Source organism: Zeus faber, assembly GCF_960531495.2.
Source record: "Zeus faber genome assembly, chromosome: 9".
Lineage (NCBI taxonomy): Eukaryota > Metazoa > Chordata > Actinopteri > Zeiformes > Zeidae > Zeus > Zeus faber.
Genome location: NC_137197.1, coordinates 18,960,042 through 18,974,900, shown reverse-complemented (window position 1 = coordinate 18,974,900; position 14,859 = coordinate 18,960,042). Strand labels below are relative to the sequence as shown.

Here is a 14,859-nt window from a genome sequence, read left to right as displayed (position 1 = left end):
CAATATACACGATTCTCTCTTTTTTTTTTTTTTTTTTTTTTTGACTATGTACAGAAGTGCAAAAAAGTCAACCTCACTTCTTGGTTTCCCCCACTCGTTTGTTTGTGGTTTTGCTGATGCTGCGTTCCATGGAAACTCGGAAATGGGTGATTCTGACCCTGTAGCGCCCCCTTCTGAACTGAACGTGTTGCGTGCTTGCCTCCGTTCACCCAAAACGCATTCGTGTATGTTTGGCAAAGCTTGCGGATTAAACAAGCAGTTGCACAGGAACTAAAAAGACATTATTTCAGTAGTTTTTGGATCGTATCAGACAGTATGGATCGAAGTCAGACCTGTTCTCAGAACTTTATTCTACGTTTTTGGCCGCTGCGAAATTCCAACCTAAATGGCTGTTCCTTTGCAGTTCCCCACTTAGAAATTCACATTTTTCTGATTTCCTAGGAACGCAGCATTAGATCAGTTCCTGCTCTCAGCTCTCCACCCACATGACCCCACCACCACCAACCCAAAAAGTGATTAAATATGCAGCTTGTTATCCAACATGGCCCAATTTCCAGGGAGAGTAAAAATATTCAAACAATATTTACTTATTGAAATGGATACAGTAGAAAATAACATTTTTACTCTAAACACCTAAGAACTATTTTTTTTCTTCATAATATTATTTTTTTTCCTTACATGACTAGATACAAACCATACAATCATTAAAATATTACTCAGTTATTGGCGACGGCTGCACCAGTTGCAACTTAGCCTTATCTCTTCTATTATTTCCTCGTTGTAAGATACTCATATAAAACATCTTTGTCGAATCAAGTCAAAACATAACGGAAAAAAATAAAATAAAATCAACAATATGCATACAGGTCATCTAACGTAGAAAACACAGAGTTTTACAATCATAATCACACTAGAAATGAACATTACATGGAATTTCAGAAAACTGTGCATGAGGGACTCGCAAACACACACGTCACCTTGATATTCCAAATAAGAAAGATTTTAACAATTTGTTAACGAGACAAAATAATGAACTGAACATTAGAATGTCACTCAAAGCGAAGTAAAACACCCTTCACCAAAAAGAAAAGCACACAAAAATAATCAAACTTACATGTTCTATATGATTGTGTGTGTGTGTGTGTGTGTGTGTGTGTGTGTGTGTGTGTGTGTGTGTGTGTGTGTGTGTGCGCGTGTGTGTGTGTGTATGCGTGTGTGTTAGGCAACTGGATGGTTCAAAATGGCATGTTGCATTGTGCAGACCCGATGGTTCAATCTAAGGCTTTGGATGAGTAATACAATCGTCGTTAACGATTCTAACGAACGTTAGAATTCCTCGCTATTCTATCGACTAATTTATTATGCCTGCAGAACATCCAGGACAAAAGAAAAAAAAAAAAAAACATTTATATTATGTCTAGATCTACCCCTCACACAACGCACTGTATAGCTTCAACTTTCACCTCTCAAAACTACTTGAAATAAAAATAATAATAAAATAAAATCAATGAGACACAAAAGACTTTGGCTGACTATCAGAAAACAGTTCTCAAGTAGACGTAGAAACAGGTATTCTTAAAACCGAGTGAAACTAGTAAAATGCACTGCAATGAATATACTTCGACAAACCACCTTGAAATATAGGTAACATCTAAAAACAAATCGTCATAAATCCATCATCATTATCACAGTCCTTCACATTCCAAGTAGCTTCCTGGTGAGTGCCCATCCTTTTGATTCAAAGCTATTTTGGAGTTGCCGATTGACATAAATCAAAAATCCATCGTCAAGATATATATTCTTTTCTTTTAATGGAAAAGCCTGTTTCAAAGGCGATTCGGTTGCTTCCTTTCCACTTAGTTGACGCCCAAAGCCACGTTAAAGGAAAGTTCTTGGAAAAATTATGGAATCCTCTATGACGGAGCTTCATTGTAAAATGAGGGGCTCGTTGAAGGGCCATTGAAGTGGGAGTTCTCGAAGATTTACGTTGCGGTTGTTTTTTAGGTGGGAATTACAGGTGTGTCTTTGGACCCCGCTCCCCCGGGGGATCCACACCGTGACGCCTGTGGGACGTCGGTCAGTTGGTTAGTCGGCGCCTGGGCCACGCCTCCGGAATAAGTCGAGGTCGCCGGTACCGATGAACGCGCGTATCTGAATGCACGGCGAGAAAGTCGACAAAGTTCTTAATACTCGGGAATCATGCAAATGTGAGGGCTTTCATCAGCGGGGCCACCGGCTCCATCACGTTTGTGTTACCTCGTTCGGTGATAGATAGTGACTCGATGGACATTTATTTCAATGAAAATCTTCGAGATTGGCACTTTTTAAGTTGACGTACGCGTCTCACAGGGACGCCCGCCGGACGAAAGGCGACGCTGCAGGGATCGGAACGCCGCGGGCGCCAACGCCGGGAGGGCACCGCGCATGCGCCGGGCCTTTCACTCCAGTTAGCCTCCTCTGTTTTTCCCTCTCCTTCGCCTTCAAACTTAAACCAAAGACTCGTTTTCATATCATGTAAACAGATCAACACATTAAGGTTCTAAGCAAAACAAAAATTTAAAAATTAACCCCAAACGAAAAGAAGAGGAAGAAAACACGACAAAAACAAACAAAAAACACAATTCTTGGTCTATGGACGTAACAATCTAGTCGCGTGGATCGAAGCTCCACACGTTTTCTCCCCACATTGACATTCAAAGTGTGTCCGGTGAATAAAGGGAAGTTGCCGTCCAGGCAGACTTCAGTGTGAATGATGCTTCTTCTCAGTTTTTTTTGTTTGTTTTTTTTGTTGTTTTTTTTTTTTTGCATATTTTTTTTAATTCTTTTTTTTATTTGGGAGGGCATGGAATACACATGAAAACAACCAGAAAGTAGCAAACCAGCCCATGTTACTCGTACAGGCGGATATCTTTCCCCCCGCTCCACTTGGTTTTTAAACGAGGCTCCCCTCCCTCCGCTTCTCCATGTCGCAGGCGTGAAGGGTGATTAGAATTCCAGCGGACCCACGACTGATCTGAGCACAAGGTGGAGTGGAAAACAACTTTTCAGCAGAACAAGAGGCGATGCTGATTTTTCATTATGGCCTCTAATTGAGAATGCATGCATAAGCCAGCGTTGTTACAACCTTTCGACCCAAGATCCTGAATGATGATGATGTATGATGTGTGACTCGTGGATTTAAGCGTTTGTTTGTGGATTGAGATACTGAATATTATTTTTTTCGCATTTAAAAATCTTGACACAAATTTGTGGATTGTCATTTTCGTTAATTGTTTTAAATGTATATTTGTATATATTTGTGGATTGTGACAAATTATTCCTTCTGTAGTCATCTGCTCTGAAATTTGCAGGGTTTGTTTTGTTTTTCTTTGCGTAAAACATGCAACAACCCGTAGTTCAGATAAAGTACAGTAACGCAGAAAATGTATAATTCTGAAAAATAGAGATCCGGGAGCAAAAGTGCCGTACATACTGTTTGATTGGGAGTCTTACATCTGGGTCAAATACTTGTGACTAGTCAGATGGTCTGCGGATATTATTGGAATCTGCAAGAGAGGAGGGCGGGCGAGAGAGAGAGAGAGAGAGAGAGAGAGAGAGAGAGAAAGAGGGAGGGAGGGAGAGAGAGAGGGGGAGAGGTGGGGGGGATGGAAATAAGGTCAGAACATTATAGAGAAGCACGATTATGATGAAAACAGCCGCCGTCTCTCAACCAGCGATGCAGGAGTCGCAAACGATTCGTTCATAGCGAACAAATCCTTCAAACGACTCGTTCCACGAGTTCGTGAGGTCGTGAATCTTCGACTCGCAAACTAAAAATAATCGCTGAGGACCGGAGTTCCAGGGCAACGAACGTACGAGGCTTTGGGCGTCATTCGTATTAAATGTGACTAGTTCACACTTTCACATTCCACCGAAAGAGAACAATTTCGACGGAATTGAAATGATTCCCGTTAGAACTCCATTCACATTCTCGGAGCCGACTCTCCTGCCTGGCGCTCACCGTGCGTCAAACCAACTGAACCAAACAAACCGAGAAAACTTTTTTTTCGGGCTTCGATCGGGCTTCTTTTGATCAGATTGGGCTGGAAAAAAGCAGCACAGGGCGGGTACATAGAATTTGGGCTGTCTTTTTTGGAGGTGGGGGGGGGGGGGGGCGATCTCTGCTCCGCTGCGCTTGCCCGTTCCCCGTCTCCCCAAACAACACAAATAAAAACAGTCTGTTTTTATTTGAGATGAATTTATTTTACTCCGTTTCCTAATTATACAAAAACCCAAAATGAAAGCCCCGTGCGCCCCCACCACCTGCCAAAACGGATACGTTTTGGGCTGGTCTTTGGTGGATCGGGCGGTTTTAGACGGCGGTTGGGCTGGTGATTCAATCCGCCTGTGGAAACACCGAGTGGAGTGTGGAGTGTGGAGCAGGTCACTCATGCAATCGTTTCAATTTTTAATGAAAGGCTGAAGGAATGTTATGAACTTCTGATAGCGGGAGTGGAATGGAATGAGGAGGAGGAAGAGAGAGAGAGAGAGCGAGAGAGAGACGAGAGAGAGAGAGAGAGAGAAAGAGAGAGAGTGAGAGAGAGAGAGTCAGAGAGAGAGAGAAACGAGAGAGAGTGAGAGAGAGAGAGTCAGAGAGAGAGAGGGATAGAGACAAGAGAGACAAGAGAGAGAGAGAAACGAGAGAGAGAGAGAGAGAGTCAGAGAGAGAGAGAAACGAGAGAAAGAGAGAGAGAGAGGGGAAAGAGCTAGAGAGAGAGAGAGACAGAGACAGAGAGAGGGAGGGAGGGAGAGAAAGAGAGAGAGTGAGAGAGAGAGCGATAGAGAGAGAGAGAGAGAGATAGAGAGAGAGAGAGAGAGAGGTAGAGAGAGAGAGAGAGGACCTGATTGGCTGTTGCTGTTGCAAAGGGAACACTTGTGGCGGGCGTGGAGGCGGCGGACACGCTGGCCGGGTTAGCAGCGTGCATCATGGGAACTTTAGGGGAGAAGCAGAGGTCACACAGGGAGGTGGAACGCGCTATTTCACATCATTTTTCGGGAGGTCTGCAGGTCCTTACCATGACCCATAAACGTCTTGAGGTCGTTTTGGCAAACACTCATATCATATTCAATCTGAATTCACGAGGTTAAACGTGAACATTTCGCCCGGTTTTTAATTTTTCATTTTTTGTCAAAACGAGTCAACGGGGCAGAGGTTATGAACCCTCAAGCCCGCCACTGAACTTCTTCAAAGGTCTTCAAAAAAACCCCCCGAAAAAATTCAAACCATCTTCTCCAAACGCCCAGAATTGTAAAAATGTAAATTCCTTAAAAAAAAGAATTAACTTGGCAGTTGCTGTTTAAAAAGTATTAAATGGAGCTCTCTGAGACCTGCAGCCACCCTGGTTCCAAAACGTTAACAGTGCATTTGAATGATCGTTATTGTTCTTGCCACCACTTTCCATAACAAGGAGAAAAGTCAGTGAATTGTAAATATAATTATTATAATAATCGGGCAAGTTATATCAAATGTAGTGCTACTACTGCTGATAAAACTACCATCCATAATAGAAACTATGAAAACCACATCTTTAATACTGATATGAATATCCATGATAAATCGTATTGTTTAAAAGGCATCATGTACTGTACTGTGTAGACGGACCCTATCATGAGGATATGTGGAATGATATTTCACATGTTTTTTCTAACCTAAACCTCAGTTTTTAGATCATTTAGAGTCAACCCGAATTGTTGGCATCAGGATCTTTCATCAGCATCAGGAAAGGAATTAACTCCATGTCAACAGTGTAACTCTGAAAACTCACTTTCCATCAGCCACACATTTAAACTGTGGAGAAGGAACAATGTTTATTTTTTTCTAAATTGTGGTAAATACTAAATATACCATATTAGCAGGAAAGGGACACAATGGAGACTGTGCTGATGATGCACTGTGTGGGGATGAAGAGGGAATGACTTGAACGCAAGGTAATCGGAAGCTGACACCTACCAACACTTGTTGCAGGCGTCATGCAAAATATTGAGCCTGCCCATCATGCATTGCAGCAGGAAGTGGGCCAGAGAGGATCATGGGAGGAGAGAAGAAATGAAGAGAAAGTGTCAGCACACAAGTGTCGTAACGAATCTGACAACATGGGAAAAGAATTGTTGTGAGCACAACAAAAACAAAAGTAACACTTTATATGAAGGTGCTTGTAATAAGCGTTATTTAATAGTTAATAAGGTCCTTATAAGATGTTAATAATTAACATTGTTGTGTTAATAACACTGTATAAGTGTTTATATTTATTTGCAGTTATTAGCAGTTAACCATTAATAAGCAACTTATAAGGACATTATTAACTATTAAGACTTATTACAAGCACCTTAATATAAAGCGTAACCAAATCAACAATACAGAACATTTTTTATAACCGATTTTTAAATAATGGGAATTCATTATAGGTTATACCAAACAATGTTAATTACATGGTTATTGATAATTATTTCGATTATGATTGAGTCGTTCCCACTGCTAATATCACAACGTAAAGTGTGCGGCGCCGGTCCACCTTCGGGGGAAAATGAGACGACGTGTAATGTCAGTTTCAGGTGGCAGTTGTGGACGAGGCGCTGTGTAGTTCCCACGCTGGGATAGGCGTGTACGGAGCTGAGGATGAGAATCACTCACAGCGGGGAGTCGGTGGCAGGCTATCCTTAGGCTGTCAGACCAAACTATAGGACACGGTGTAAGATGACTGTTCGGTGGAGAGAGCCGGCCAGTTCCAACAAGCTCAGCCTTGTGTGAATATGTGTGTCTATGTGTTCATCTATCCGTGTGTGTGTGTGTGTGTGTGTGTGTGTGTGTGTGTGTGTGTGTGTGTGTGTGTGTGTGTGTGTGTGTGTGAGCGTCTTTGTGCTACGCCTACAGGCGACGTTGAACTGAGGGGCGAATTCACAAAGAATGGATTGCGGCCGCTAATGGCACCGTGAATCAGGCACCCACTGCGCCGTCTTTGCGTCCGATTCACAAAAGATATTGCGATAATGATACGACGGCGCAAACACGACCATAAAGTTTGGCTGCTGAGTGCAACTTGCCCTTGTTTTGCCTCCGATCGCAATTATCCATGTGGTCAAGTGCAACACACAGGCAGGATAACGGCAGAGAGAAGGAGAAAATGGGGATCACGGGACGTAGGAAAACGTAGGAAAATAAATAAATCTAATAGAAAAAAAATCGGATTTTTTTTTTGTGGGGGAGGTTTGGAGAACGGGGAAAGCCCAAAATAGGGAGCGCACGGGGCGGGGAGCACTCCCATCGCTCCCTTCTCCATCACCCATTTGGGGGCAATGGGGTGGCAATGGGGTGCAATACCAATCTTGAGTAACCCGCCCTTACCCCAATGCGTATCGGAGAGGGAGCGATCGGAGCGGAGCGTGAGGTTTTTGGAAACCACCACAGTTCTGCTACCTTCAGATGCCGTGACAGTAATTATAATTGCGATAACAATGTGAAAATATTATTTACAGGTCACTGCAAAGTCTGGGCGTGACAGCCCTTATAAATGAGCTTCAATTGCACCAGCTCTCTGAAGACGCTAATCATCTCACTCTTTCTGTGTGTGGGGTTATTAGCGCCGGTGCTTGTGAATTTAAACGTTTTTGTTTTTTTTGCCAAGAGGCTCATTTGCATAGAAAGGGGCCAATTTTGCGGCAAACGTACGCATAGTACCTCTTTTGAATACCTGCAAATAGCACCGGCGCACCGAGACCCAATTTGCGTGGCAGCGCAGTTAGGGGTGCATTTCGCCGTTTGCAGGGGCTTTGTGGAGTAGATGCTCGATTTTTCTGTTTTTTTCGGCACGGTTTAGCGGCGGCAAAAAGCCGCTATAATCCTTGTGTGAATTCGCCCCTGAAACTGTTACTTGGTCATCGGTTACGTCTGCTAAAGCCTCTGTGAGCCAACACATAGTGACGCAAGACTCAAACGTTTTGTTCGGAGCGAACAAATCTTTTGAACGAGCCGGGAGTCTGGAGTCCCTTCACGCCTCCGTGGCTGCAGACGGACACGGGGATTGGCGTCGGAATCTCCGTTTCGCCGAGTCTCAGTTTGCTGACCCCCGACTCTCGATTCACCGACGAGAAAGGAGCCGCGAACCTCGCGTGCGCCCGGCAACGGCCCCCGACCAGCTCCCCGGGTTTCCAACGAGTGAGCGGCCCAACGAGAGCGCGAGAGAGCGAGCGGGTGCGTCATCGACTTGTGAGCCGCGAACTGAAAATTATCCCTGAGGATTAAATCAATACGGAAAGAAAAAAAAAGAAAAAAAGCTCGAGGCATTCGGCGGAATGTTGAATGCAACGGAGATGGATCGATACGACTCAGGGCCGAAGCGGCCGCGCCTCCGGCTCCCGCTCATTGTTCAGGAAGTCGTCCCCCTCACCCGGCCGCGCATCACACCGAAGCGAACCAACATTCCATCCCTGCAGGCTTTGCGGGACATAGGAGCATTTCGGACGGTCCCCTCCCCGGGGTGCGCAGGGCTCACCTGACGGTATGAAGGCAGCCTGCTGCTGGAACTGCATGTTGGCCAGGGCCTGTTGGTACTGGAACATGCCAGAGTTGAACATGGTGGCGGCACCGTTGGCTTTTTCAACTGCAGGTCTCTTTGGTAAAGGAGGCAAGACAGGAGGGAGCCCCTGGTGAGGGGATAACACCAAAATAACGGGTTGGGAGCGGGTGGGTGGGTGGGCCGGTGGGTGGGTGGGGGTGAAAGATAAAATGGAAGCGGTGACATTCAAGACAGAGGGAAGGGAGAATTTTGTTAGAAGATAAAGTTGCCTTTTGAAGGTCAACACATTTATGAAATAATAAAAAAATAAAAAACTGCAAACAAGCGGTGGACTTCTCTGCCTCTCTGAGAGCAAGACAGGACGGTGGACAGACGACTAGCTCGCGACAACAAAAGCACGGGACTTCAAAACGTAGAAAATAAAACACTAAGTTATTCAGCCTCTCATCAGCACTAAATGAAATGACGACGGCCGTGATTCTTTGACCATCAACTAAAGTAAACGGATTAAAAGTTTCTTCCACTGCTACTGCAGCTCCATGATAATAAAAATAATTAGCCATGTTAAGACTACCACGATTACGCATGCAAAATGAAAAAAAAAGAAAACTATAATAAGATCATGCGGTAGGTGAGCACAGTTAATTAAATTATATTCTAAATTAAAGGTAATAAATTAAATGTTGTCATGCCATCAATATTTTAATGCTGGGACTTAATGGAGGTGATCACCTGACTATGGATATTTTACAAGGTACATTTTTATAAGGTATATCTTAAGGTTTTGAATTTCCCTCACTCAATTATTATTATTATTATTATTATTATTATTATTAATAATAATAATAATAATAATAATATTATTGGTATTATCAATTGTGCCATAATGCAATCAAATATGGCAATTATTATTATTATTAGTCGCAGTAGAAGCAGTAGTAGTAGTAATAGTAGTAGTAGTTGTAGCAGTATTATTATTGTTATTATTGTTATAATAATAATAATAATAATAATAATAATAATTATAATAATAATGATAATAATAATAATGATAATAATAATAATAATAATAATAATAATAATAATAACAGTAATGATAATGATAATAATAATAATAATTATTATAATAATGATATTGTTCTTATTTTGGGATAGATATTCTTCTTTTACCACAATCAGTTCATCACCCCACTTACAGAGAGACACTACAGATCATCCCCTAATCTACAGTCAGAAATACCATTAGAATCTCGTAAAACATGAAACATGCAAGTCTAAAAGGTGAAAGGTCATAGTACCAGGTCAAAGGTGGCGTCGAGGGGTCGCTTCAGTGATTTGACAGCCGACTGAGTCTTAGTTAGCAGGCAGCGAGCACATGACGGGCAATGGGCCAATGTGGTGTCAAGCGCATGAACAAAAACCAGCAAGCACAGGTGCATCATGGGGGCGGCGGTGTAGTTTGGGTTGGTGAGGAACAAAAACGAAACGACAAACACAACAAACAAGTAAATAAATAAATGAAGATATAAATATATATATATATATATATATATATATATATATGACTAAAATAAAATAAGAAAAATCATTGCAATGCAATATACAACAATAACAAGAGCTGGACATGCACGTCGATGGGTTAAGGTGTTATTATTGAAAATAACTGTGTGCCCTGGATATTATTTATCTATCAACTATAACGTTTTTTTCTCTGGTTAACACACTTTGCTAAGATCACAAGATGTCTTGAAATAATGATATACGACAAGTAAAAAACAAGTAATTATATTGCTTACTTGACAAGTATAATGCAGAAGAAATATTGATCACAGTATTATTCAGTGTTGATCTTATTCCCGAGCAGATACACAGACGTCTGCCAGGGTTTAATTATGCATAAAGAGTGAAATAGCTGATTAATTTGCAGCAAAAAAATATAATAATAATAATAAATGAATAAATAAATAAAAACAGCATGGAGGGAAGGGAGGGAGCAACAGGACCAGACAGAGTGCATTCTGGGTAAAGCACAGCTTGGGACGAGTGCCGGGGGCTTCAAGCAACGACTTCAATTTAAAGTCGTCGTTAAAGATCAAGATGGCGGCATAAAGGCAAGACGTGCCTTCTAAGAAGACAAAACACAACATGTAGGGCTTTGTATTTAATTAAATGTCATGGAGTACACTGAGTATTAGTGTTCCTATGTAGTGATCTGAACCAAAGTTTGGAGCCGTTCCACTGAAGAACTAGTGCTCAAAGAGAACTGTTTATACCCCGAAAAATGATCCATTCATTTTTAATGGGGCCACTTGTGTTCTGCCCCTTGGTGAAAACATAAAACCAATGTCTGCTCCACGGTCTCTGGCTTTGAAAGTGGTAAAAAAAAAAAAAGTGGTTACGATTAAATATTTTATATATATCCCATATTTATTTCGCTGGTAATTTATAGGAAACAGCTATTCAAATTTAAGTGAATGTCCTCCTCTATATACGGATTATGGATGATGGACCCTGTCATTCGTAGCACACAAACAGCGTATTTATTTAAAAAAAATAAAAATAAAAATACATTTTAAAAACACGATACAAATATGGGATTTCTTTTTTACAGAATAATTGTATGGATTTGCCTTTTGACTTTGTTATTAACTTTACTTTATTCATCTATATTTTGATTTTAAAGCCACAGCCATAATAGTCCCAGGCCCAATCACTGCCTTTTAACGGACTTTATTATTTATTATTAAAATTGTTCTTATTTTTTTTTATTCAGACTATTAAGCATTTTCTATACAAAATGTACCAATCTTCACCGCCACAAATTCCTCGCATATGAAAATGTACTGGGCCTAAACAACATATTGTGATTGTGATTGGGATCAGCGATTACCACGGTAAATGACACGTATCATCGGAAAGAAATGACGCCAAAAATGTTTTCTCGCCGTGTCCGAAAGCTCCTTTTGAAGACGATCAGGGCGTCCTACGGTGTGACCACGGTGGGAGGGATTCGACCTCAATATTTGTGGCCCCCCCCTCCCCCCTGTTTCTCGTCCCGCCCTTTTTTCGGTGGCGCACTCACCATGGCGGCGGCGGCGGCGGCCTGGTTGACCTGGTGCTGGGCGGCCTTGATCTTGGCCTGCAGGTGGGCCGGCGGGTGGAAGTACTTGCACTTCTCCCGGGAGCAGCGGCCCTTGATGTAGTCCATGCACACCGTCACCGTGTTGTCGTTGGTGTCGATCATGGTGCTGTCGGACGGGTGCGCGAAGCGGCAGTCGTTCTCCCCGCGGGTGCAGTTCCCGCGCTGGTACTCCCGACACACCTGGCGGACAAAAGAAGCAAAGACGCGTGTGCGCGCGCAGCCACACACACACACACACACACACACACACACACACACACACACACACACCGTGAAACATACATAATACACACATAGTGTATGTACAGTGAATTTTAACGTGAACTGTTAAGCAAGCTTTATACCGAATCCAACAAACGACAAGAACAAACCGCAAGTCCATTCATCCCTGTGGGGGAACCAGATTTAAGTGTGTGTTCGAGACTCCGGAATACAAAAAAAAATAAAAATTCAATTCGACACTACAGCAGGAAGTTTAGGTCAAGTTTTTATTGCAACTGGGCTAAAACCGAAGTAAATAAGGCACGCATATGAAATAATGACGTTATTAACGTTAGCATTGAATGGGACCATATCAACTGTCAATGAATCTCTTTGTAGAAGTGTGGTGTGTATTTTTAAACACTCATTCACGGAAAATGGTAAGTGTCCGGCTGGGCAGACTACTCGCTGATGTACTGGAAACCAAACAAGCGCTCCCATTTTCTCCGACAGGTGGTATGTGATGCGGAACCTAGACGCAGTTAATCCGACGGTCACTAGGGGGAGGATACGACCGTTCCGATGCGTAAACAGATTGAGGGCCCCTGTTTAGCTGCCGCCCCCCTAGTGGCTCTATCAGGCAATGCCTCAAAACCACTCAGTGAAATAGTAGGTACAACTAGGTCCTTGCGTTTGCAGGATGCGTCGATAACTCAGGATCGCACCCACAGCGTCAATTCAAGGAGTTGTTTGGACGCACTTCCCGATAGAGCCACTAGGGGGCAGCATCTCCACAGACTGGGAGGGGCAGGACTCCCGGCTGCCACAGGGGTCTCAACGGGCCCATGGGGGTGCGACAGGCGGCTGGTTAACCTGGAGAACGGCTGCTGCTGACGTAATCTCCCAGACACAGACTCGCGAGACGCTGTTTAACCAAAAATGCAATTTGGATAAAGTGAATTGAAATACTTTTTTTAGATTCCTCGGTCGTGCAACACCTTGGAGTGGAATCAACCGTCGCCACGTCGCTCGACTGGCGGCCCCCCGGGGCGCCGCCCTTCTCCAAATTAGTGCAATTACACGGGGTGTTTACTGTATATCGATATGTGAGTCATTGTGCATGAGCAAGGTTTTTTTTTTGTTTTGTTTTGTTTTTTTTGACATTTTTGGGAGTGCCTGTCCTTCTGGCGGCGTGAAAAAGAAATGAGTTATAGGTGGAGGGGCCGTCAGACAAAAAGGCCACCGGTGACGCCGTCCTCCCCAACCTCCCGACAGCTCATCATCCTCCATCCCTGATCTGTGTGAGTGATGAGCTAGCACACGCTCGCCCTCTCCCTCTCTCTCCCTCTCTATCTCTCTCTCTCTCTCTCTCCCTCTCCCTCTCTCTCCCTCTCCCTCTCTCTCCCTCTCTATCTCTCTCTCTCTCTCTCTCCCTCTCCCTCTCTCTCCCTCTCCCTCTCTCTCCCTCTCTATCTCTCTCTCTCTCTCTCTCGACTATTCCCTCTATCTCCGGCTATCCCTCTCCTGCACATACAAAGTGGCTCTCTCACACACGCACACACACACACACGCACGCACACACACACACACACACACACACACCAGCACCGTCATTACCGCAGCAACTGCTGGTCTTATTTAAAAAGGAAAAAAAAAAAAAGAAAGAAAAAAAAAAAAGAGGCTGCCTTGTTGTCAGGCAGATGTTGTAGGGGCGCGGGCAAGGGAGGGAGGGAGAGGGAAAGAAAGAAAGAAAGAAAGAGAGAAAGAAAGAAAGAAAGAAAGAAAGGAGGGAAAAAAGAAAGAGGTAAAGAAAGAAAGAAAGAAAGAAAGAAAGAAAGAAAGAAAGAAAGAAAGAAGGAAGGAAGGAAATAAGAAAGAGGTAAAGAAAGAAAGAAAGAAAGAACGAAAGAAAGAAAGTGGCTGGTGAATGAGGCGTGGAGTATGTGGCGCGATGGGAATCAAAGGGATGGAGGGAGGGAGTCTCCAGGGGCAAGGTGAGTAAGAGGGGGAAAAGTGGAAAGAAAAAGAGAAAAAAGAGAGGGATGAAGAGAGATAAAGAGAGATAAAGAGAGCGCGTTAGAGAGAGAGAGAGGGGGGGGGGGGGCTCCAGGTGTGGAACAAGGGGTTGGGGGTTTGTTTTTAAATGATGAACACCTTTTAATCAACGTAATAAGAGCGACGTGGCCCCTCGGCCAAACAAATTAAAGGGAGGGGGGGGGGGGGGGGCATGGCTACTAATCATATTTCATTTCTGGTCCCCATGGTAACGGCCTCCCTCCGGGGCCATTTACATCATCACCATGGTTTCAGGTAAGCAAGATGTGATTTCATGTCGACCGCAATGCTGCAGTATGTGTAGTTACATCTGAGAAGAAGAGGAGGAGGCGGAGGAGGAGGAGGAAGAGGAGGAGAGGGAGGAAGGGAAGGAGGGGGCGGAGGAGGAGGAGGAGGAAGAAGAGGAGGGGGAGGAGGAGGAGGAGGAAGAAGAGGAGGGGGAGGAGGAGGAGGAGGAGGAGGAAGAGGAGGAGGAGGAGCGGGGCTCCTAACAAAAGGGGGATATCTCTCGTCTCCTAAAATAACAAGTGGTCTCCTCCTCCTCCTCCAGAAGGAGAGGAGGCCGCTCTCCCAGACGCTCGTCCACCCGACTCCGTCTGTGTTTGTTTCCAGCGACACATGATTGATAGTAAAATACCTCAAATATGCCTGAGGGGGTGGGGGTGGGGGTGGGGGTGGGGGGGGGGGGGGGTTGTTTTATTTTTAATAAAACCTATTTCCCAGCAAATGAGGCTCCAGCGCCGACCAGACGCTGAGAAGCATCACCGGGCGACGGGAGGAAGAAAAATAAGGATATTAACGTGAGGGGCCTGCGCCGCCTCCCTGCCGTTTTTTTGGGTTTTTGTTTTTTTTTTTCCCTCCTCCGTCCCGGGATAAATATTTGATGGCGATCGGTCTGGGCCCCGTGTT

General features: G+C 43.9%; 1 protein-coding gene across 5 annotated transcripts in view; it reads right to left on the bottom strand.

Annotated features, from left to right (window-relative positions):
- Window positions 1-567: 567 nt before the first annotated feature.
- LOC307235066 (muscleblind-like protein 1) overlaps window positions 568-14,859 on the bottom strand; it is a 73,847-nt gene continuing 59,555 nt past the window's right edge. For 3 of the 5 annotated variants that reach the window (XM_080007032.1, XM_080007031.1, XM_080007033.1), the window contains exons 5-10: window positions 11,635-11,874; window positions 8,529-8,679; window positions 5,990-6,025; window positions 4,881-4,972; window positions 3,493-3,545; window positions 568-3,013 (exon numbers count right to left, since the gene is read on the bottom strand). In XM_080007032.1, coding sequence (XP_079863158.1) covers window positions 2,986-3,013; window positions 3,493-3,545; window positions 4,881-4,972; window positions 5,990-6,025; window positions 8,529-8,679; window positions 11,635-11,874 — 600 coding nt within the window. In that variant the 3' untranslated portion in view covers window positions 568-2,985. Of the gene's footprint in view, window positions 3,014-3,472; window positions 3,546-4,880; window positions 4,973-5,989; window positions 6,026-8,528; window positions 8,680-11,634; window positions 11,875-14,859 lie in introns of all 5 variants that reach the window. The other 2 variants (XM_080007034.1, XM_080007035.1) reach the window with 2 other exon arrangements.